Below are 23,048 nucleotides of genomic sequence, written 5' to 3' on the forward strand. Positions count from 1 at the left end.
CGCCGAAAGGTTTAATTGTCAGAGTCTTTTTGTTGTGCCTATCTGTCACTCAGCATCTCTGCTACAAGGTGAACAGCAACTTCCTCTCGTAACATTGTTAGATGTTTTATCATACATTTTGAGATATCCTTTTCAGTTATAAATTTTGTAAACATTTCTTTTAAAAAATTGTATTGATTATTTTGATGGATGTAAACATCATAGAGGTGTGTAATCATGGAGAAATTTAATAAACTTTGACCAATGTTTAGCTATCTTTGTATTTCACAGTCTATAGGCTATCAGTGGGCGAAGTAACTTACCTGCTGGGGAGTAGTTTGCCGAGAGAAATTTTGTGTGGCTGCATGTGGTCAATGTTGGGTGAGTGTTTCCCATTATATCTAAGTAATAATGCTTAAAAGTACCTTTTTATAATTGCAATCACAAAGAAAAAGTGTTATTTAAAATTTATGAAACAATTTCAAGAATACATCTACAAAGTGAAAACTGAAACCTGTTCATGATTACAATTGATACTACAAGATCAAACCCATGAACTCCTGTAAATCCAAATATTTTGTCAATATTCCACATGTAAGCTAGGAAGAAGACCACTAGATGTGAACTATGACAAACAATGAAGAAAAATTTCACCAGCTAAGTACCCTGTTTTCTCAGTGTGCTATTATGAAGAATGAAGTATATGTCTTGAATATCAGCAGAGAGAGAAATTAAGTAATTAATAGGGTTGGTAGTCAGAGTATGTTGAAAAATATTTTGTAGATATTCATCATCATCAAACAAATCTGTGACAGAGAAAATTCCTCTTTACCTTAAAAGTTCTGGGAGTTTTCACATACAACTACATCCTCCCAACTTGTAAAAAAAAAGGAATATTACATTTTGTTTTCAGGCAATTTCCTATTATTAAGACAGACCATCATAGTACTTACATGTACACTGTCTTTAAAACTGTCATTAACACTTATGTAATGTTTGTTCTCAGGCAGTACAACCACAAATATATCAATGTACTTGGTGATTGTCTAAATTCTTTCGGTACTTTCAAGTGGGCCTTTTCATCCTGAGAAGATGCTTCCAGCTTTTCTATTTGATTTTTTGTGCATGATTCCCAATCTTCTTCATATCTTTCCTCAATAATTTTTCATTTAATACGTGTTCCTCATAAGAATTACCAAGTGCTGTCTGGATATTTCTTTTCTTAAGTTGTTGACTATTACCTGATACACGTTTAGAAGAATTTTGTGATATTTCAAACAAGTGTTCCATGTCTTTTGGACTGTGGGTATTCCCTAAAAAAACAGTACAGGTACTACAGGTTTGGCTATTGGAAAGTATCTGAGACAGCAAGTGGCAGACTAACTCAATCATATGAGCTAGGTGCTGTCAAATCTTGCACAGAATCAAAACTGTTCTGAAATGCTTTTTAGAATGGGAGCTGAGCAGGATTGAATCTTTCTTCAAATGTGGAACAATGTTACTCCTGTGTGTGCTTTATGGTATGTTATTGTTACCTGGGGATTAGTTTCAAATTCCAAGATTCCAATTTCCATGACAATCACATATATGTAACAAAATTTAGTAAAATTTTATCAAATTTTGATCCTTTGGAAGATTGATGACTAAATTGAAACTAACTAACAACCAGTTTCCATGGTAATAGGACTGCAGCCTAGTATTCTTCTATACAAAAATAATTATTTTATTTTATTCGAATACTTGCACTGAAGAAATACTGAGATAAATTTTCTTTTGCTTCGATGCTGTTGTGTGTTGACTGCAGTTGTAGATCACTTACAACAATGTTGCACTGAAATGGCTTTGTGGTAAAGTTTGTCCAGTTGGACTTTTGTTTGTTTCAAAACTATTTAAGTTCATTTCCTGTGAGTAAATTATTCACTCAATGTTAATATTTATTTCTACTACTGATCTGGCCTATCTCTAATCCTTTATTCATTAATAAATCCATACCAGAAATATTGCCACAGATGAGTGAGTTGTCATTTCCATTCTCAGAAGTGACATTTTTGCAGTTTACTTTGGCAGCATTTGAAACTTTTGCATCCAAGATCCTAAGATACGTGACTACACACTCAAGTGCTTTGACTGATCACAGTGTATGGATGCTACAAGCTTCTCAACTTATTTATTGCATTGCTTATATAGGAGGCCATGGTTTGTCTCCTATCGGTATTTCAAGGTGTTAATTACCTTATTAACAAATAACAACAAAATACTAGCAATTAAAAGTGAATTAATAGAATTAGTTGCTGGGTTTTGTATTTACAATATTAAATACAACAACAGGATGGACAGCAAAATAAATCAACAGAAGAGTACAGACAGTTGCTCAGTGAGCAATGAGGAGGCGAACATTCGACTCAAACTAATGGATCAGAGAACAGTAAGAACCAAAATGCATAACTGTTACTGTGAAGAAACTGAATTGGAAGAGGAGACATATAGTGATAATGGACAGTTGATGGACTAAGGCATTCTTTGCTCAAATACAAGGAACAAGGGAGGACTGAGATGTTGACCTAATGGAAGGACAGAAGATGCCATTTCAGGACTTGCAGGAAGACCATAAAGATGTGTAACTGAAGACCACAATGCATAGAAAAGTCTAGATGATACTTCATTCTAGTTCTGCATCTCATTCTTGAAAATTTGTGAGTATGCTTTCATGGAATACACTTATTATTATTCTCTAAGCTGTTATTTCATAGTCAGATGACTTCTTGTTGAAACCCACATTTGGTCCTGTCTGCAGAGGACAACTTCTTTCCTGCACTGAAGTACAAGGCCTCCAAAAGGTAATGCAACTATGGATGATAGCAGTGCTATAAAACACCTGAATGAGGATGGTAACTTATCACTCTCTCTGGTGATGAGGGCAGTGCAGCAATAATTATGAATAAGGTCATCTATATTAGTAATATTACCAAGTTATTAGATCCACTGTGATACAGGAAGAGAAGGACTTTACTGACAAACTTCGTAGAACTGTCACAGGGTTAATAAGAAACTCCTCAATTGAACAGAGCACTCAGAAAGGTCTGCTAAATTTAGTTGCACTGTCATTGAGACTTTATGGGGACCACATGTTGCCAAAGTTGTTTTGGCTATTTAGATTTACTTTCATTCCAATTGATCCGTAGTGAGGAGGTCCTCCAGGATGTGGAACATGTCAGAAAAACAACAATACATGACAAATATTTAAACTAAAACAAATAAGCTAATGTACCATTCCACAGGTCCCAAGTGGAATGATCGTCATTTTTTAATGAACACTAAGAGTCATTTTACAAATACTATTGCACTGAATTTAAAATAAAAAAGTTTTTTATTTATTTATAAGGTAAGAAACATGTAATACAACTACTGTAATACTTATTTACAATGAACACATTACTGCACTGAAATGGTGCAGAAGTTAGATTATACTTACACACACACACACACACACACACACACACACACACACACACACACACACAAATTTTCAGTGAACACATTACTGCACTGAAATTGTGCAGAAGATATGTTGTACTTATATACAAATCAGTTGGTTTTCCTCAGAAATTCATCAATGGAGTAGAAGGAGTTGGCCACCAATAAATCCTTTAGGCTTCTCTTAAACTGAATTTCATTGGTTGTTAAGCTTTTTATGGCTGCTGGCAAGTTATTGAAAATGTGTGTTCCTGAATAATGCACACCTTTTTGTACAAGACTAAGTGACTTTAAATCCTTGTGAAGATTATTCTTATTTCTAGTATTGATTCCATGAATTGAGCTATTGGTTTGAAAAAGTGATATATTTTTAATGACAAATTTCATTAAGGAATAAATATATTGGGAAGCTGTAGTTAATATCCCTAGTTCCCTAAACAGGCTTCTGCAGGATGTTCTTGAGTTCACACCACATATAATTCTTACTGCACGTTTTTGTGCCCGGAAAACTTTAGCTTGGCTTGATGAATTACCCCAGAAAATAATCCCATATGACATTATGGAATGAAAGTAAGCATAGTATGCCAGCTTTTTCATTTTTATATCCCCTATGTCTGACAAAATTCGCATTGCAAACAGAGATTTGTTAAGACGCTTCAGCAGTTCTGTGGTGTGCTCCTCCCAGTTGAATTTATTATCAAGCTGTAATCCCAAGAATTTAACACCGTCCACTTCTTCTATCTTCTTGTCATCATATGTTAGACATATACTCTTGGGACACCCCTTACAAGTTCTGAACTGCATGTAGTGTGTTTTTTCAAAGTTTAGTGACAAAGAATTGGCTAGGAACCAGTGATTAATGTCTACAAATATTTTATTGGCTGATCTTTCTAAGACTACACTTGATTTGCTATTTATTGCAATGTTTGTATCATCAGCAAACAAAACAAACTTGGCATCTGGTAATGTTACTGATGAAAGGTCATTGATATACACAAGAAAAAGTAAGGGCCCCAAAATGGAACCTTGTGGGACCCCACATGTAATTAGTTCCCAGTTGGATGATGCCTGATAGCTTGATACATGTCTCTTTCCTAATAACACCCTTTGTTTCCTGCCAGAGATATAAGATTTGAACCATTTTGCAGCATTTCCTGTTACACTATAATATTCTAGTTTACTTAAAAGGATATTGTGATTTACACAGTCAAATGCCTTTGGCAGATCACAAAATATACCAGTTGCCTGCAATTTTTTGTCTAATGAATTAAGTACATTTTCACTGTAAGTGTAGATAGCCTTCTCAATATCAGAACCTTTTAGAAATCCAAACTGTGACTTTGACAGTATGTTATTTGAGATAAGATGGTTATAAAGACGACTGTACATTACTTTTTCGAAAATTTTTGAGAATGCTGGCAACAGTGAAATTGGACGGAAATTTGATGCTATTTCTTTATCTCCCTTCTTAAACAGTGGCTTAACTTCAGCATATTTCAGCCATTCGGGAAATATTCCACTGATAAACGACTGGTTACACAGATAGCTTAATATGTTACTTAGCTCAGAATCACATTCTTTAATTAACTTTGTTGATATTTCATCATACCCACTAGATGTTTTTGATTTTAAAGATTTTATGATGGACATTATTTCTGTTGGGGTAGTGAGGGTCAAATTCATATTATGGAAGTTACTTGAAATGTCTGGTCTAAGGTAATCCATAGCAGCATCTACCGAACCTGACAACCCCATCTTTTCAGTAACAGTTATAAAATGTTTGTTAAAAAGTTCTGCTATGCTGCAAAAGTTTTGGCGGGAAGCCCTAACACATCCCGGTCCACATCTTGCCGAGATTGTTTCAAGTACACAACCAAAAGTTTCTCTGGGAAACCCTTACAAATTGTCCATACAGTCCCAATCTCTCCCCCTGTATTTTCATACCTTTGGAGCTCTGAAGGAAGACATTTACGGCTGTTGATTTGCTTCAGATGAAGAGATGCATGCCTGGGTACAATCACAGTTCCTTAGGCAACCATGAACATTTTCCCATGATGACGTTGACCATCTTGTCTCAGAGTGAGATAAATGTGTTAACAGTTATGGTGATTATTTTTGAAATAAATAAACAGTTTACTTACTTTTTTCCTTTCAGCTTATTCTCATTTGGCTGCCCCTTATAAAATGAGATATCATCTCCAGAGATGCTAAGAAAAACTAACTTGCAGATACTTTAACATAGGAGCAAACTATTATGTGGATTTATAAACTGGAAATGTCACACTGATTAAAATATTCTGAGCTATTATATCATGGTCAGATTTTTTTCAGTTTTCTTTTGCTCCCACATATATTTTCTACACCAGGGTCTAAACACCATCATCAGTAAATCCCAGCTACTAACATTTAAAACAACTGAGTAAAAATCTCTCAGTGTACATGCCGCCTCAAATCAGGATAAATCTCCAAGCTTTCGACCACTACCTCCATGGTCGTCGTCAGGGCTGAAACTGACTGTCGTGAACTAGCGAGGTTCCCACTTTTATATGCAAAGGACGGCTACTGATTGGCTGGAATACGTCAGCGATATGGCGCGTAGCGAAGTGGTGCCCTCTACTTCCATAGATGTAGTTGCTATCCCACGTTGCTTGCAGCGCCATCCCTTGAATCAGGAGGTAAAGTGCGAGAAGTTTTTCTCTGCGATTTTTCTTTATCCAGTGCACTCTTCCAAGTGTTGCTAAGTGCATAGCCGTTGTCTCTATTAAAGTTATTATCGCTAAGTCTAATTTCGACTGCTTCCCGGATCACAGAGTCCCAGTAATTCGATGTGCGGGCTATAACTCTGGTTTCTTCAAATAAAATCTTATGCTTGTTAAGCAGGCTATGTTCAGCCACCGCTGATTTTTCCAAATACCTGTATTTCAGGTGGCGTTGGTGCTCGATTTGACGACTGTTTTCAAGAGGAATGGTTATTCTGCCGGTGAAATTAAATCAGTATTGTCCAAGAAAGTAAGACACGATGCCGGCCACATACAAGAAGAGGACCAACACATAGCGCGGCTTCCTTTTTGCGGTGCTACAATGAGCAAGATAGCCAGAGTCCTGAAGAGGCAAGGAATGGGAAGGGAAATGGCAGCAAGAGAGGGGAAGAAAACCAATGTGCACTCCGTGTGCATACCGGGGGGAGTCATTCCAGATGTGGAAAGGGTCCTTCCGGATGCCATGAAGGGTACAGGGTGCACCCATCTGCAGGTGGTCGCTCATGTCGGCACCAATGATGTGTGTCGCTATGGATCGGAGGAAATCCTCTCTGGCTTCCGGCGGCTATCTGATTTGGTGAAGACTGCCAGTCTCGCTGGCGGGATGAAAGCAGAGCTCACCATCTGCAGCATCGTCGACAGGACTGACTGCGGACCTTTGGTACAGAGCCGAGTGGAGGGTCTGAATCAGAGGCTGAGACGGTTCTGCGACCGTGTGGGCTGCAGATTCCTCGACTTGCGCCATAGGGTGGTGGGGTTTCGGGTTCCGCTAGATAGGTCAGGAGTCCACTACACGCAACAAGCGGCTACACGGGTAGCAGGGGTTGTGTGGCGTGGGCTGGGCGGTTTTTTAGGTTAGATGGCCTTGGGCAAGTACAGAAAGGGCAACAGCCTCAACGGGTGCGGGGCAAAGTCAGGACATGCGGGGACCAAGCAGCAATCGGTATTGTAATTGTCAACTGTCGAAGCTGCGTTGGTAAAGTACCAGAACTTCAAGCGCTGATAGAAAGCACCGAAGCTGAAATCGTTATAGGTACAGAAAGCTGGCTTAAGCCAGAGATAAATTCTGCCGAAATTTTTACAAAGGTACAGACGGTGTTTAGAAAGGATAGATTGCATGCAACCGGTGGTGGAGTGTTCATCGCTGTTAGTAGTAGTTTATCCTGTAGTGAAGTAGAAGTGGATAGTTCCTGTGAATTATTATGGGTGGAGGTTACACTAAACAACCGAACTAGGTTAATAATTGGCTCCTTTTACCGACCTCCCGACTCAGCAGCATTAGTGGCAGAACAACTGAGAGAAAATTTGGAATACATTTCACATAAATTTTCTCAGCATGTTATAGTCTTAGGTGGAGATTTCAATTTACCAGATATAGACTGGGACACTCAGATGTTTAGGACGGGTGGTAGGGACAGAGCATCGAGTGACATTATACTCAGTGCACTATCTGAAAATTACCTCGAGCAATTAAACAGAGAACCGACTCGTGGAGATAACATATTGGACCTACTGATAACAAACAGACCCGAACTTTTCGAATCTGTATGTACAGAACAGGGAATCAGTGATCATAAGGCCGTTGCAGCATCCCTGAATATGGAAGTTAATAGGAATATAAAAAAAGGGAGGAAGGTTTATCTGTTTAGCAAGAGTAATAGAAGGCAGATTTCAGACTACCTAACAGATCAAAACGAAAATTTCTGTTCCGACACTGACAATGTTGAGTGTTTATGGAAAAAGTTCAAGGCGATCGTAAAATGCGTTTTAGACAGGTACGTGCCGAGTAAAACTGTGAGGGACGGGAAAAACCCACCGTGGTACAACAACAAAGTTAGGAAACTACTGCGAAAGCAAAGAGAGCTCCACTCCAAGTTTAAACGCAGCCAAAACCTCTCAGACAAACAGAAGCTAAACGATGTCAAAGTTAGCGTAAGGAGGGCTATGCGTGAAGCGTTCATTGAATTCGAAAGTAAAATTCTATGTACCGACTTGACAGAAAATCCTAGAAAGTTCTGGTCTTACGTTAAATCAGTAAGTGGCTCGAAACAGCATATCCAGACACTACGGGATGATGATGGCATTGAAACAGAGGATGACACGCGTAAAGCTGAAATACTAAACACCTTTTTCCAAAGCTGTTTCACAGAGGAAGACCGCACTGCAGTTCCTTCTCTAAATCCTCGCACAATCGAAAAAATGGCTGACATCGAAATAAGTGTCCAAAGAATAGAAAAGCAACTGGAATCACTCAATAGAGGAAAGTCCACTGGACCTGACGGGATACCAATTCGATTCTACACAGAGTACGCGAAAGAACTTGCCCCCCTTCTAACAGCCGTGTACCGCAAGTCTCTAGAGGAACGGAGGGTTCCAAATGATTGGAAAAGAGCACAGATAGTCCCAGTCTTCAAGAAGGGTCGTCGAGCAGATGCGCAAAACTATAGACCTATATCTCTTACGTCGATCTCTTGTAGAATTTTAGAACATGTTTTTTGCTCGTGTATCATGTCATTTCTGGAAACCCAGAATCTACTATGTAGGAATCAACATGGATTCCGGAAACAGCGATCGTGTGAGACCCAACTCGCCTTATTTGTTCATGAGACCCAGAAAATATTAGATACAGGCTCCCAGGTAGATGCTATTTTTCTTGACTTCCGGAAGGCGTTCGATACAGTTCCGCACTGTCGCCTGATAAACAAAGTAAGAGCCTACGGAATATCAGACCAGCTGTGTGGCTGGATTGAAGAGTTTTTAGCAAACAGAACACAGCATGTTGTTATCAATGGAGAGACGTCTACAGACGTTAAAGTAACCTCTGGCGTGCCACAGGGGAGTGTTATGGGACCATTGCTTTTCACAATATATATAAATGACTTAGTAGATAGTGTCGGAAGTTCCATGCGGCTTTTCGCGGATGATGCTGTAGTATACAGAGAAGTTGCTGCATTAGAAAATTGTAGCGAAATACAGGAAGATCTGCAGCGGATAGGCACTTGGTGCAGGGAGTGGCAACTGACCCTTAACATAGACAAATGTAATGTATTGCGAATACATAGAAAGAAGGATCCTTTATTGTATGATTATATGATAGCGGAACAAACACTGGTAGCAGTTACTTCTGTAAAATATCTGGGAGTATGCGTACGGAACGATTTGAAGTGGAATGATCATATAAAACTAATTGTTGGTAAGGCGGGTACCAGGTTGAGATTCATTGGGAGAGTGCTTAGAAAATGTAGTCCATCAACAAAGGAGGTGGCTTACAAAACACTCGTTCGACCTATACTTGAGTATTGCTCATCAGTGTGGGATCCGTACCAGGTCGGGTTGACGGAGGAGATAGAGAAGATCCAAAGAAGAGCGGCGCGTTTCGTCACTGGGTTATTTGGTAACCGTGATAGCGTTACGGAGATGTTTAATAAACTCAAGTGGCAGACTCTGCAAGAGAGGCGCTCTGCATAGCGGTGTAGCTTGCTCGCCAGGTTTCGAGAGGGTGCGTTTCTGGATGAGGTATCGAATATATTGCTTCCCCCTACTTATACCTCCCGAGGAGATCACGAATGTAAAATTAGAGAGATTAGAGCGCGCACGGAGGCTTTCAGACAGTCGTTCTTCCCGCGAACCATACGCGACTGGAACAGGAAAGGGAGGTAATGACAGTGGCACGTAAAGTGCCCTCCGCCACACACCGTTGGGTGGCTTGCGGAGTATCAATGTAGATGTAGATGTAGAATAAAACCAGTTTTCCGACCACCTAGGAAAATTAAGGAAATGTTGATACCAGTCAAAGATAGTCTCGGCTTAAGAGTGCCGGGAATTTATACTATTCCTTGCGAATGCGACAAGAATTACGTGGGCCAGTCTGTAAGACTGCTGCATCGAGCACCAACGCCACCTGAAATACAGGTATTTGGAAAAATCAGCGGTGGCTGAACATAGCCTGCTTAACAAGCATAAGATTTTATTTGAAGAAACCAGAGTTGTAGCCCGCACATCGAATTACTGGGACTCTGTGATCCGGGAAGCAGTCGAAATTAGACTTAGCTATAATAACTTTAATAGAGACAACGGCTATGCACTTAGCAACACTTGGAAGAGTGCACTGGATAAAGAAAAATCGCAGAGAAAAACTTCATGCACTTTACCTCCTGATTCAAGGGATGTCACTGCAAGCAACGCGGGATAGCAACTACATCTATGGAAGTAGAGGGCACCACTTCGCTACGCGCCATATCGCTGACGTATTCCAGCCAATCAGTAGCCGTCCTTTGCATATAAAAGTGGGAACCTCGCTAGTTCATGACAGTCAGTTTCAGCCCTGACGACGACCATGGAGGTAGTGGTCGAAAGCTTGGAGATTTATCCTGATTTGACGCGGCATGTACACCGAGAGATTTTTACTCAAGAAATACGTCACGAAAGACTTCGTAGCCATATTTAAATCAACTGTTTCTCATGAGGCTGAAATATACAATATTTTTGGTATTACATCAGCAGAAATAGATAACATTAAATTTGTTGGTGTCAATCTGAACAAAAAATCTTTGTTGGGTAAACCATGTTACTTCTGTATGTGAGAAAATCAGCAGCAGCTTGTATATGGTAAATCAACTGGCAAAAATATTTCCAACTGAGGCACTAAAAATTGTTTACCATGGAACTGTTATCAATTTCTCCATTATGGTATTCAACTGTGGGTTTGCACGGATGTATTATAGGAAAGAGCTATTAGGTTTATGCATGGACTTAAGTCCAGAGAGTCCTGTCATGAAACCCAACATAAATATTTAACAGTATACTCCTTGTATTTTTATAAACTTTTTATATTTTTTCTGAATAGTAAAAACAAAGTAAAAAAGTGTAGTGATGCACGTAATTATGATACTAGTAGCAAGGATAACTACTTCAGGCAGAGGGAAAAATTAAAAATAACTGACAATAGTCATGATATTAACTGGCAGATGTGGTTCAACAAGCTGCCACATCCTATGACAACTTGTGATCCAAAGCTCTACTACAGGGAGTTAAAAGCCTTCTTAGTAAATAAATGTTTATATTCACTCAGTGAATTGTAATCTACTTGTCCTCTGTTGTAATATGTAATATAATTAGAATATTAAGCTGAATGTATGCACCATTACTGTATGTAAGTGTCATCTATATTAAGCTACTCAACCTATGTATGACATTAGCAAAAGTCATCAGCTTTATGGCCCACATGCAAAAAACGCGAATAAATAAATAAACAACAGCAAGAGGACACCAAGTTTTATAACTCTTGCACTGGGAGCAGAGAGGTATATTTGGATTTATTGATTTGTTCACTTCTTATCTGAACTCAATGTTTTGACTTGTTTCCTGACACCATTTTGATGACCCTTACTAAGTCCTTTTTGTGGTTCAATGTTGCCGGAGGTCAGTGAAGTTTCACACTTAGTAGGGTACTCTCCCACTGAAGAAATGGCATAAAGGTAAAGTTCATAAGGCTCACATTGCTAAGCCATCATTATTAGCTATCTACTAGTATTAAATGATGCAGTGAGGGTAAGTTTTATCAAAACAACTTGGGAACAAGAACATTATTGTTGTCCTCCTTCCTAGTTGTATGTCCATTTTTCATAATACATCTGAGTTACTATTCATTTTTGCCAAAGATGATGTGATCAATTTAAAATTTCTCCTGATATTGTCAATCACTGTCTCAAGTTGAGTACACTAGCTCATATTAATTTGCATTACAGACTAAGATACGTATATGTTGACAAAGGTTGTGTATAGATTGGATTGTCTAAAAATAATACTATTAAATCGCGTAGGTGTTGAAAAAATAGTTACTGCAACCAAATGAGTAATTCAGACCTAAGATTAATGCCTATAACCTGTAAAGGTATATTTTGACATAAAAAAACAACAACATGAAAACAGGTAAAAAAAGAATGAAAGATTATCTCATTGTTTTTCAGGATGTTTTATAAATGCAATAAATATTTACAATAATTTATTTTTACATATAAATAATATTCCCTAAAGGCTCAATAACAGCCACCGTGATCTTCAACATCACATTTGAACTACTCTTTTAATCATTGTGACACTTTCATCTGCAGATAATAGAAATCATTGAATAAGTTTTCATTCTTTGTCATGATGAACCATTATACAAATTTCATAATCAACATTTTTTTTGCCTGTCTTGTTTTTCCCTTTCCATTGTTTCAGCAGAAACATGAATGTGGCTGTAGCCTAAGATCTGTTTATTCATCAGATAATTTGATACTCCATATGTGTCATGCATAAATTATTGATTTCAATTCGATTCAAGTATTTCTTCTGCTGAGCCATTTGTTTCTGTCAGTTGTTGTGAAGGGATTGCATCAGTCTTCTTCTCATAGTAAAAGTCTTCTGCAATCTGAAAAAAAATGAAGAATACTGTTTCATATTTTATAAAACTTTTATTATGTGTGGTAGATCATATAATAAATAAAATGGATATCAACAAAATAGCATTTAATAAATTATGGTAGCCCATTTCTAGTAAAAGTAGCTTTTGTGACATTATGCTGCATTAAATAAACAATTTCCAAAGATCCAGTGTCTCATTAACTACAGCAAATCATAAGATTTTTTGCGGCATCATATTATATTATCATAGAATGGAGCAATCTGAGTTTCAGATATTCTTGTGGCAAAATTCTGGGAACAATTTCTGTTGTGTATGACCACAATTTGCCATTATAGTCAGAATATCTTTTTCCTTTCGAAACATTGTCATTAGAACACACCAGATACAAAAATGTGTTGGAGAAAATTGTTGTACAGGTGAATCCATAATGTGTGTACTAACCAGTCCAATCTTAGATGAATTAATTAGAAAGTCTTAATTTTCTCGTGAGTCTGCTACCTACTTTACATTATTTGCAAGGGAAGTATAGAGTAAATATAAAAAAAATGTTGGAGTTTAATATTACTTTGATACCAAGGTCCTTAGAGAACAAACAAAAGGTAACACCAAGTAAACTTTAATGTTCATTAGCATTTTAAATATTCAAAGTGTTATAAAACTGGGACTAGCCAAATGTTTTAAATTTACATTTAGCTGCACATTTTGTGTCTGATATTAATAATACAATGTGTTTATTGTCACACATTTCCACATTTTATTATGTTTATTCTGCAGCATTTTATACAAATAGACAATTATTTTGTCAAATGTACTTGTTGATCAGATATATCCAAATTAGGATTTTTTCTGCTGATTGAAACTGTGCTGTATCTGGAGCAAACAGAATTTGGTTTTCTCCAAGTTTTTCCATGGAAGATAGAAGTATTCATGGGATACAGAAGAATCATTGAGGAGGAGAATACATTATGTGATCTTCAAGAATAGGTATAGAACTTGAAATTCAAACTACCATATTTATAAACAGATTAAAATAATCATGCTGAATGAACTAACAAGGAGTTACAGAAAACCAAATTTCATTTAAGTATCTTTTGCGAATGTATACAGAAGGTTCCTATTGCCATGTTGCCATTGTGGGAGGAGAGTGAGTCTATGGAGCATGTAAAAATGAACTCATGCTAACAAATTATGTTGCCTTCATATATTCAATTCTAATCACAGGATAGTTTTCAAAAGACTGTATAAAGATTTCAACATGAAGACCTGACAATAATAGACATTGGATTTGAAAGTAGTAAAAATAATTACTGGATTCACAAATTTAGGTCACTGTGCTATGATCAGCAATGAAAGTAGAAATTATCATGATATACTATTTGTGGTGTATAAGAATGGAAGCAGTGAATATGATTTAGGGAAGTTAGTTGAAAGAGGTGGAAGGGGGGGAGGCTTGCAGTCAGATGAACACAAATACCTGTAGTCATTAGGATCAGAGAGATAATTTTTTTTAGCTTAAAATCAAAATTCACACCCAAAGTACCAAACCAAAGAGCTAGAAGATTACCTCTGTTAAATTAATTTGCTTGCTTCAAATATAGAGCACAATCAAATAAAGTAAATAATATCTAATTGAATTTTAAAGCTTCTAACAAACTTGTGGAATATGAAATTTTGAAAACTGTTTAATAAAAGAGAAAAAAATCTGAATGTAATTGGGTACATGCTAATACAGTACTCAGATTAATCTAATATGGGTTAGAGAGAAGTTATCACATTTGTAAGAAACTAAATATGCGTTCAAAATATGGGGTATTCAGCCAAAGTGTTAACCTTGTGAGAAATGGGGTGATGGCAGTGAGATAGTAGAATAGTGAAATAGCACAGAGATACAATTTCCACACTATTTATTGGTAAGTACAATATAAATAACTTATGTAAACATTAATGATATGGTTATAATAAAGGGAAACATTCCACGTAGGAAAAATATATCTAAAAACAAAGATGATGTGACTTACCAAATGAAAGTGCTGGCAGGTCGACAGACACACAAACAAACACAAACATACACACAAAATTCAAGCTTTCGCAACAAACTGTTGCCTCATCAGGAAAGAGGGAAGGAGAGGGAAAGACGAAAGGATGTGGGTTTTAAGGGAGAGGGTAAGGAGTCATTCCAATCCCGGGAGCTGAAAGACTTACCTTAGGGGGGAAAAAAGGAAAAAAGGACGGGTATACACTCGCACACACATACTTATCCATCCGCACATATACAGACACAAGCAGACGTGTCTTTAAATATGTCTGCTTGTGTCTGTATGTGTGGATGGATATGTGCGTGTGTGCGAGTGTATACGTGTCCTTTTTTCCCCCTAAGGTAAGTCTTTCCGCTCCCGGGATTGGAATGACTCCTTACCCTCTCCCTTAAAACCCACTTCCTTTCGTCTTCCCCTCTCCTATCCTCTTTCCTGATGAGGCAACAGTTTGTTGCAAAAGCTTGAATTTTGTGTGTAAGTTTGTGTTTGTTTGTGTGTCTATCGACCTGTCAGCGCTTTTGTTCGGTAAGTCACCTCATCTTTGTTTTTATATATAATTCATCTTTGTTTTTAGATATATTATGTAAACATTATGAGCATATACAGCATACTAACTCTCACTGTGTCATGGGGCAGCAATCCTCCTTTTACTGAGTCAGAGAATTTATGCTACCACAACCATATATTTCCTGAAGTGTTTTCAGCCAAATTAATTGTGAAAAAGTCATCACTAAATGATGTATAGTCTATCTTCATAGCTATATTAATTACAGAGATGACAGTATCAACTTTGCTTTTTCAAATGCAAATACAGTACTTGAGGACCATCTTTACAAAGGTCCACTTGTACAAAAAAAAAAAATTCAGGAAACATGTTTTAGTGAATTACTTTATTAGTATATGTTGCTGATGCCTTACAAAATTAAGTTTCACAAACAAATACACAATTCACAAATAGGTACACAAAACAACTATGGGAAAACATTTCTTTAGCTTTCAGCTGTGAATAAAAAAACATGTTAAAATCATGACTTTTTTCCCTAATTGAACTTCTATAGATTAATTATTTAGTAGCAGTAATGTTCTAGTTTATGTTAGCCTACTTTTTATTTATTTATTGGCATGTGACGAGGGCCTCCCGTCGGGTAGACTGCTCATCTGGTGCAAGTCTTTTGATTTGACGCCACTTCAGCAACTTGTGTGTCAATGGGGATGAAATGATGATGATTAGGACAACACAACACCCAGTCCCTGAGAGGAGAAAATCTCTGACCCAGCCGGGAATCGAACGTGGGCCCTTATGATGGACAGTCTATTGCGCTGACCACTCAGCTACCGGGGGCGGACTGTTAACCTACTGAACAAATAGTATTTTAATATATTATTTTATTAAGATATTGCACTTCATTGTTTTCATTGTGATGTTCATCACAACACTCTAGGGCCTTCCAATAAAATTTTCGACCTTCTCCTGGTGATATATCAAAAAAAGATCTTTAGTTTCCTTACATCACCAGCTTTTTTGATATACACATGGTTTCTTTGTTTTATTAAAGCTCACTGATCCACGTCCTTGAAACAATCTATGGTAGTTTTCTTCGCCTCAACAATGATTGAGGAGGAAAAGTATGTTGTTTCAACTTTGCAGATGGCATCATCTTTCTTTGTTTCTTTTATCAATCATAACTCTGCTGCCAAACATTTTGAATAATGCATCTCTTTTATTAATCTATTAGCAGTGGTCTTGAAAGCATAGACATGTCACTCCTTGCTCAGAACTGTACATTACCAAGGTGGCTCAGAACATCATGATAGTGTAATGATAAGGTTATGGTTTCAGGTCTTTTCAACTCCTTTTTAATGATATCAAATATCCTATTAGAGGAGATGTAGTGAGTGAGGTAAATATAGGAATGGCTGGGGAAATGCCTGCCGACTATATAATAACTCCCAACTGCTTTGACAAGCCTTACAATATAATAATTGGCGGAAGGGAGCAGTGGGAAAAAAACAGTTCAACACCATACAGGAGACATCATTTGGTTCACTGATGTGTCGAAAATAGACCAAGGTATTGGGGCAGGGGTGTACAGGGTTCAGCGAAGACTGGGGGGTGTCATCTCTCTAGGAAAACTGGTCTCTGTCTTCCAAGCTGAAATTACTGCAATCAGGGCATGTGTGAAGGAGAATATGCGTAGATGCTACAAGGACCATAGCATCTACATCTATTTAGACAGCCAGGGAGCTCTGAAATCATTGGCAGCTCCTGCAACAAGATCTAAGATTGTTGCAGAATGCAACAGGGCTCTGGTGGAGCTAGGGGGAAGCAATAGTGTAAACCTAGTGTGGGTCTCTGGCCACTCAGGGATCTTTGGCAATGAACAAGCCAACAGATTGGCTAAGATGGGGGCAACAACTCCATTTATTGGACCAAAATCTGTCCTGACAATCACCAAGGCTATGATTAAATTAGAACAATGGAAATGGCTTAGGAAACAGTATGTAGGGTATTGGACCAAGATCCATAGACAAAAACATGGTAAGGTAATGATGCCCAATGACGAGGACGAAGTCCCATACTCCTTGACAGAGTGTAGGAGACGAAGCAGGAGACCCGGACCGCTGTACTAAGCAAGGTCCTAGTGGAGATGGTTTGCCATTGCCTTCCTCTGACCATAATGGGGTTGAATGATGATTATGAAGACGACGCAACAACACCTAGTCATCTCAGGGCAGGTGAAAACCCCTGACCCCGTAGGGAATCGAACCTGGGACCCCATGCTCGGGAAACTAGAATGCTACCGCAAGACCACGAGCTGTGGACTGTGAAAACCATGTTTTAAAAGAAGCCCTGTAATCCTGGGATTGAACAGGAAAGAGATCAAACTCATGACTGGACTGATGACCGGCCATGCGAATTTCAAAAAACACCTACACACAATGGGTATAACAGAAGAGGACCCTAAATGTAGGATCTGTGATGAGGGTAAAGAAACTTCATGGCATTGGAGAGTAAAAGATATAGAATCCTCAGGGCAACTAGACCAGAAGAAATTGTGTCTAAAAAAAAACTGGTGGAGGGGCTCCTTGCACTGTTGAAGGGCACTGGTTGGCTTTACTAGATAGACAGGGAGCAATACCGCACTAAATTTAGTTTTGGTGCGTGCAGTGGCAGTTTAGACCTAAGCTGTTATAGCTTCCCTGTTAAAATCAAATCAAATCAGGGAGCATGTAACTTAGATATCAGGTTTGGAAAATTTCACAGTTTTGTGTGCATGGTTAAATAGGCAGGTAGTAAGTTTTTACAAAATCCTTTTTTTGCAATGGATTAGACTCATTTAGAAGTAAGCAAATACATATATAATTATTTTTTCAAATTTTGTTGTTGTTTTGTGAAAAGGGTCCTCAATTTCTGCAGCTCTTATCAAAGTATTAGGAGAGACTAATTCATTGGCATTTAGTAGTTTTGGAAAAATTGTAATATTTATGACACAGGAATTATCTGATTTTAATGTGAAACTAATGGTTGTCTTTTGCAAAATTTCAGGTCATTGTATGGAACTGTTCTATCAGGCTCACTAGATGCTAAAGCTTGACAAGTTAAGAGAGTCTAAGTACAAAAGCAAAATAGTGGAGAAAAGGTTACTTTACAACTGATATTAATCTCACTAGGCTATATGTGGTTGGGCTGAAACACCAACTGAAAATGAAATGACAAGGCATCTAAGGACAGTTCACCAGTTAACTACAGTAACAGTTCCACCCTTTTTCAAGGAAGCTCCACATCAAAAATAGAATAAACTTGTAAAACAGGAAACTGAGGTTTAAAACTGTTAAATAATAACTTTGCAGAATGAGTTTAGTACCAAGACACACACATTGTAAAATTTCATCAGAAACTCTAACAAAAAGGAAATCACAAACAAAACTGATCATTAACACTTCCTCAAAATTCCATTTATTTCATCAAGTGCTGGAAACATCTGCTGTCTGCAGTGTGGTACATTTGCAGTTTGCTGGTGCAGGGGTTTCTGGACAGGCTAAAGAGATTCGTTTGACATCACTGCATATGTTGCAACAATGACATGTTTTAAATACTCTTGACTTCATTCCTTCATTCATTCTTTATTGACCCACTGAATCATTTCATGTACAGAGAGCTCTACATGATATGGGACATGTCATTATAGTAGTTAAACATTTAAAAATACATAACACCAAATTAAATACACCTAGACTTACACAATTGTATGATAGTTAAAGATTACAAGATATAGCATTATTATACTCACAAGTAGTTTAAAATTAAGGTGAACTAGCTCTAATTAAAATTAAAATCTGAGGATACATTTAAAATCAAATTAAGTACAGATAAGCATTACATAATTTAAACAATAGTTAAGATTTACTAGATAAATATAATGAGTACATACAAGTAGATCAATTTTTAATAGTCTATTAGGCCTTATTGAAATTTACATTTTGAAGATAAAATATGGTACAGAAAGATAAGGGCACAAATATATTACACAGAACAATCACATTCAAAATATTCATGTAAGTTATAAAAAGAGTATTTTAATAATGTTGACTTAAGCCGTATTTTAAAATGTGCTGTGTTGTTAATGTTTCTCATGTTTGACGGTAGATGATTATAAGGTTTAATCCCCATGTGTTTAACACTATCACCATATAATTTGGTGGAATGAGGAAACTGTGTCACCAAGTATTTTGCTCTAGTATTACGCTGATGATAGTCCAGATTCTGCTTCAGGCTGCCAATATTTAGCTTCGTAAAACTTAGTATCTCCAATATATACTTGCATGGAAGTGGAAGAATACCTAGTTTTTGGAATAGTTGCTTACATGAGCCTCTCTGCTTTTTAAATAACATTATCCTGATAGTTTCCTTTAGGAGATTGAATATTTTATTGGATTCAGAACTGTGGCGCCAGAATATGAGGCCGTATGTTAGGTTTGAGTGAGAAAGAGCATGGTATGCTGACATTAGGATTTTTATATGTGTCACTTCCCTGACTGACAGAAGCAAAAAACATACTTTACTTAGCTTGGTAGCTAATCTGTCAGTGTGCCCTTTCCAGCTTAGAGTGTCAGAGGTAGATATTCCAAGGAATTTAGTAACATTTTCCAGTTCAATACTATTTCCAACTATTTGTATAGTTGAGACAGTGAGATTTCCATTCTGGACTGTGTGAAATGTTAGGCCTACAGTCTTTTTTCATTAAGAAGTAGCCTACTAGCTGTAAGCCATGGATGCAGCAGCGCTGTACATTTGTTGACTGCAGCTTCAATGCGATTATCTGAGTGATGTATCAGAATATTGGTGTTGTCAGCAATAATGAAGGTATTGCAAGTCGGTAGGTGAAGAGGAAGATCATAAGTGAACAGGAGAAATAGAATAGGGCCTAAAATTGATCCTTGAGGGACACCATATTTTACAGTTTGCATATCAGAACATGAAACCGTGGTTTTTCCTGAAGGGATTGGACTTGTGCACAGACTACATCTCTGAGTTCACCCCAGTGACATCAAATCACACAAATGTGCAGGCCAAATCCTTTCATGTCTTCCGGCTGGTTAATCTACTGCTGAAATTATGCGTGATACAGATGGAAGCTGTTTAGCTGTTTGCCTGCAAAATGTGTTCAACACTTTAGAGACACTCACAATTTCTCTGCTACATTCATTTCAGGCATGCTACTTAATTTCTGTGTAGTGTTCCAGCGCCCTTTCAACAATAATTGTTTTGTACATTTGCTGAATTGTCATTCTTGTTGGACACTGTCTGTCAGGATATATTTGTGTGCACAGCTCAGCTGTTCTCTATATGTTCCTTCTACAATCTCTGCAAAGAAGTACCATATCTTATTTCTATTGGTTTATAAAAGATATTTATTTTTTCAGACTAACAGCACTTGAGGCATATGTATGACAGAGAGGAAATGAAAACTACATACCCTCTGTGCCCTTTTTATATTCTTATTGCAGCAGTGAAATATTGTTTTTTCACCTTATTTGAAATGTGTTGAAATGTGTTTCCTTATAGTAGTTAACGTTGATAGCATTGTTTATCACAGGTTGTCATTTTTTTAAGGAGATGGATCCTGTGGGTTGTGTTACATTTACTGTCACTGGCAAATACTATGAGAATCTTTTTCACACCAACATCGTTCCAACACTTCAACAGCATGGTTGTGTGGGTAGGATAAATTTTATGCAAGATGGCACTCCTCTTCCCATTGCACAGCCAGTGAAGCAGCTACTGCAGAGGCATTTCGGAAATGTTAGAATTATCAGCCATCACTTCCTTACAGCCTGGCTACCCAGATCATTTGATGTTAATCTGTGTCACTTCTGGTTGTTTGATTATCTGAAAGATGCTGTGTTCAGTGTTCCAATTACAAACATATCCAAATTGAAGGCACACATTGCGCAATGCATTCTGAATGTGACGACTGAAATACTATGATCTGTAGTGGAACATGCTATTTCTCAAGTTCAACTTTTGCCAGCAGTTATGAGACTGTATTTGGAACAGGGATACACACCATATGTTGACAACTGGCATTCCAGCCCAGGCCAGTTTCTCTGGCTTCACAACTCCAGACCAACCACATGTGCCAGTGCTCTTAGGAATAGATGAAACATGCCAAAACTACAGAAGAAGTTGAAAATTGACTCAAGGAAAACTGAGTTTATGTCAAGTGAGAAGATGATTGCTATCAAGTGTTGCAATAAAAGAAAGCGTGAATGTTAAGCACATGTAGAACAATACAATTTGTTGCAGAAAAGGGTGAACAGCATATTAAACATGCCTTGCACCAGACTCAAAACAATTAAAAACCAACTTCATTGTTTCTTTTTATGCATCTAATTGCCTCAGGACAATTAAAAACTGGTTTCAGTGTTGCTTTTATGTGATTTTTGGCCTCAGGGAAATTAAAAACCAATTTTTCACACATGATGTGGTACGACCATGTTAAAATGGATGGTTCACTTAGCTGTTGAATGCCAAACTTGTGTGGTCATGCACATTGCACAGTACAAGTGGTTTAATTTGCAAATCACACCATAGTTGTTGTACTGCGATTCATTTGTCGTTTGTAGCTGAAGCCATTTATGTTATGGTGATTTAGAGGGAAATTTTTTTTTAAATTCTTTTTTGTTTTGATAAAGTTTCCCCCTTCTTTTAAAATATTCTGTTCAAGATTGACACCATTGCAAGTAGCAGCTCTTTCTTTACCTGATAATTAATCTCTGGATACATGTCTGTATATCACTAGAAAAATTGTTGAAATTATCATAAAATTTCTTCTTCCATATTAAAGAAATCCAACATTCAAATTTGAAATGCATTAGAGATTCAATACATCATCAGTTTTTTACAGATATAGGATAATTTACGAGTTTGTTGTTTAATTCCTTATTTCAGATGTCTGTTATGCAAACAGATCATGAAATGTGCTACCTCCAAAATTCATGTTTTCCTGTGGGGCAGACCTTCTCAGGTATTATTTTCAAGCTAAACTCTTTTCTAAATTATTGTAGGGTTAATAGCTATAAGGAAAGTAGTGGGGCTTAATACACATGGAAGACACACAACCAGTCTCTCTGGGTCTCTCAGCTATAGCAGCCACTCATTCAGCATTCAGCCTCAGAACTTTGAAATTTCTCATTTTCATACACTTCAATTTGAACGGCATCCTGTCCAATGTAGTACTTCAGGGAATGGTACAATTTTCTGTGTTGTGCATCAGTCACTGCACTTTCAGTCCACATGCTGCTGTAGTAGTCATAATACTATACTAGTGGCACAGTCTGCAGTTGATAACAATGTAACTGCTTCTATGGTAAGGCAGGCTTCTTTGTATCATACAGATATATAAGAGTTAAACAGTCTTACACTGATTAATTTATATTGCATATTTATTACATTGGAAAATGTAGTATTATTATAAAATTCAGTATCAGATAAGCCATAAACATATTAATATGTTACTTGTGATGGAACTGAAGTTTCCAGTGGTTTAAAAGTTAGATAACATTTAAAAAAATGCATTTACATAAACTTTTGGTGAAGCACCCTAAAATGTATTACAGAAATTAAAACTAAAATGAAACCATCTCTCAGAAGACTCTGACTCTGAAGTTCCAATTTCATGCAATGAAAAACTTATCACTTTAAGCAAGCCAATGATACATAAGATTAATGCTTTGGTACCACATTAGACATGACAACTCTGCTTTTATTCTGTACAAAAGTGAGTCCAAAAGTAATTCTGATCAAAGCACAGTACAATGGCCATTTGCAAAGTGATGTGTTTAATAGTGACACTATAACAGTACTGGTAACGCTTTGTCTAACAAGAA

At 37.3% G+C, this 23,048-nt stretch overlaps 1 protein-coding gene across 3 annotated transcripts in view; it reads right to left on the reverse strand.

The window, feature by feature from the left end:
• The window catches only part of LOC126480903 (integrin alpha-4-like), a 582,211-nt gene that overhangs the window by 16,836 nt on the left and 542,327 nt on the right, over positions 1–23,048 (reverse strand). Inside the window, exon 24 of one of the 3 annotated variants that reach the window (XM_050104299.1) lies at positions 12,171–12,627. The exons of the other annotated variants lie outside the window; for them this stretch is intronic. Within the exon in view, the coding sequence (XP_049960256.1) occupies positions 12,526–12,627 (102 nt within the window). The 3' untranslated portion in view covers positions 12,171–12,525. Of the gene's footprint in view, positions 1–12,170; positions 12,628–23,048 lie in introns of those variants that run through there. 3 annotated transcript variants of the gene reach the window in all.

Source organism: Schistocerca serialis, chromosome 5, assembly GCF_023864345.2.
Source record: "Schistocerca serialis cubense isolate TAMUIC-IGC-003099 chromosome 5, iqSchSeri2.2, whole genome shotgun sequence".
NCBI classification, from domain to species: domain Eukaryota; kingdom Metazoa; phylum Arthropoda; class Insecta; order Orthoptera; family Acrididae; genus Schistocerca; species Schistocerca serialis.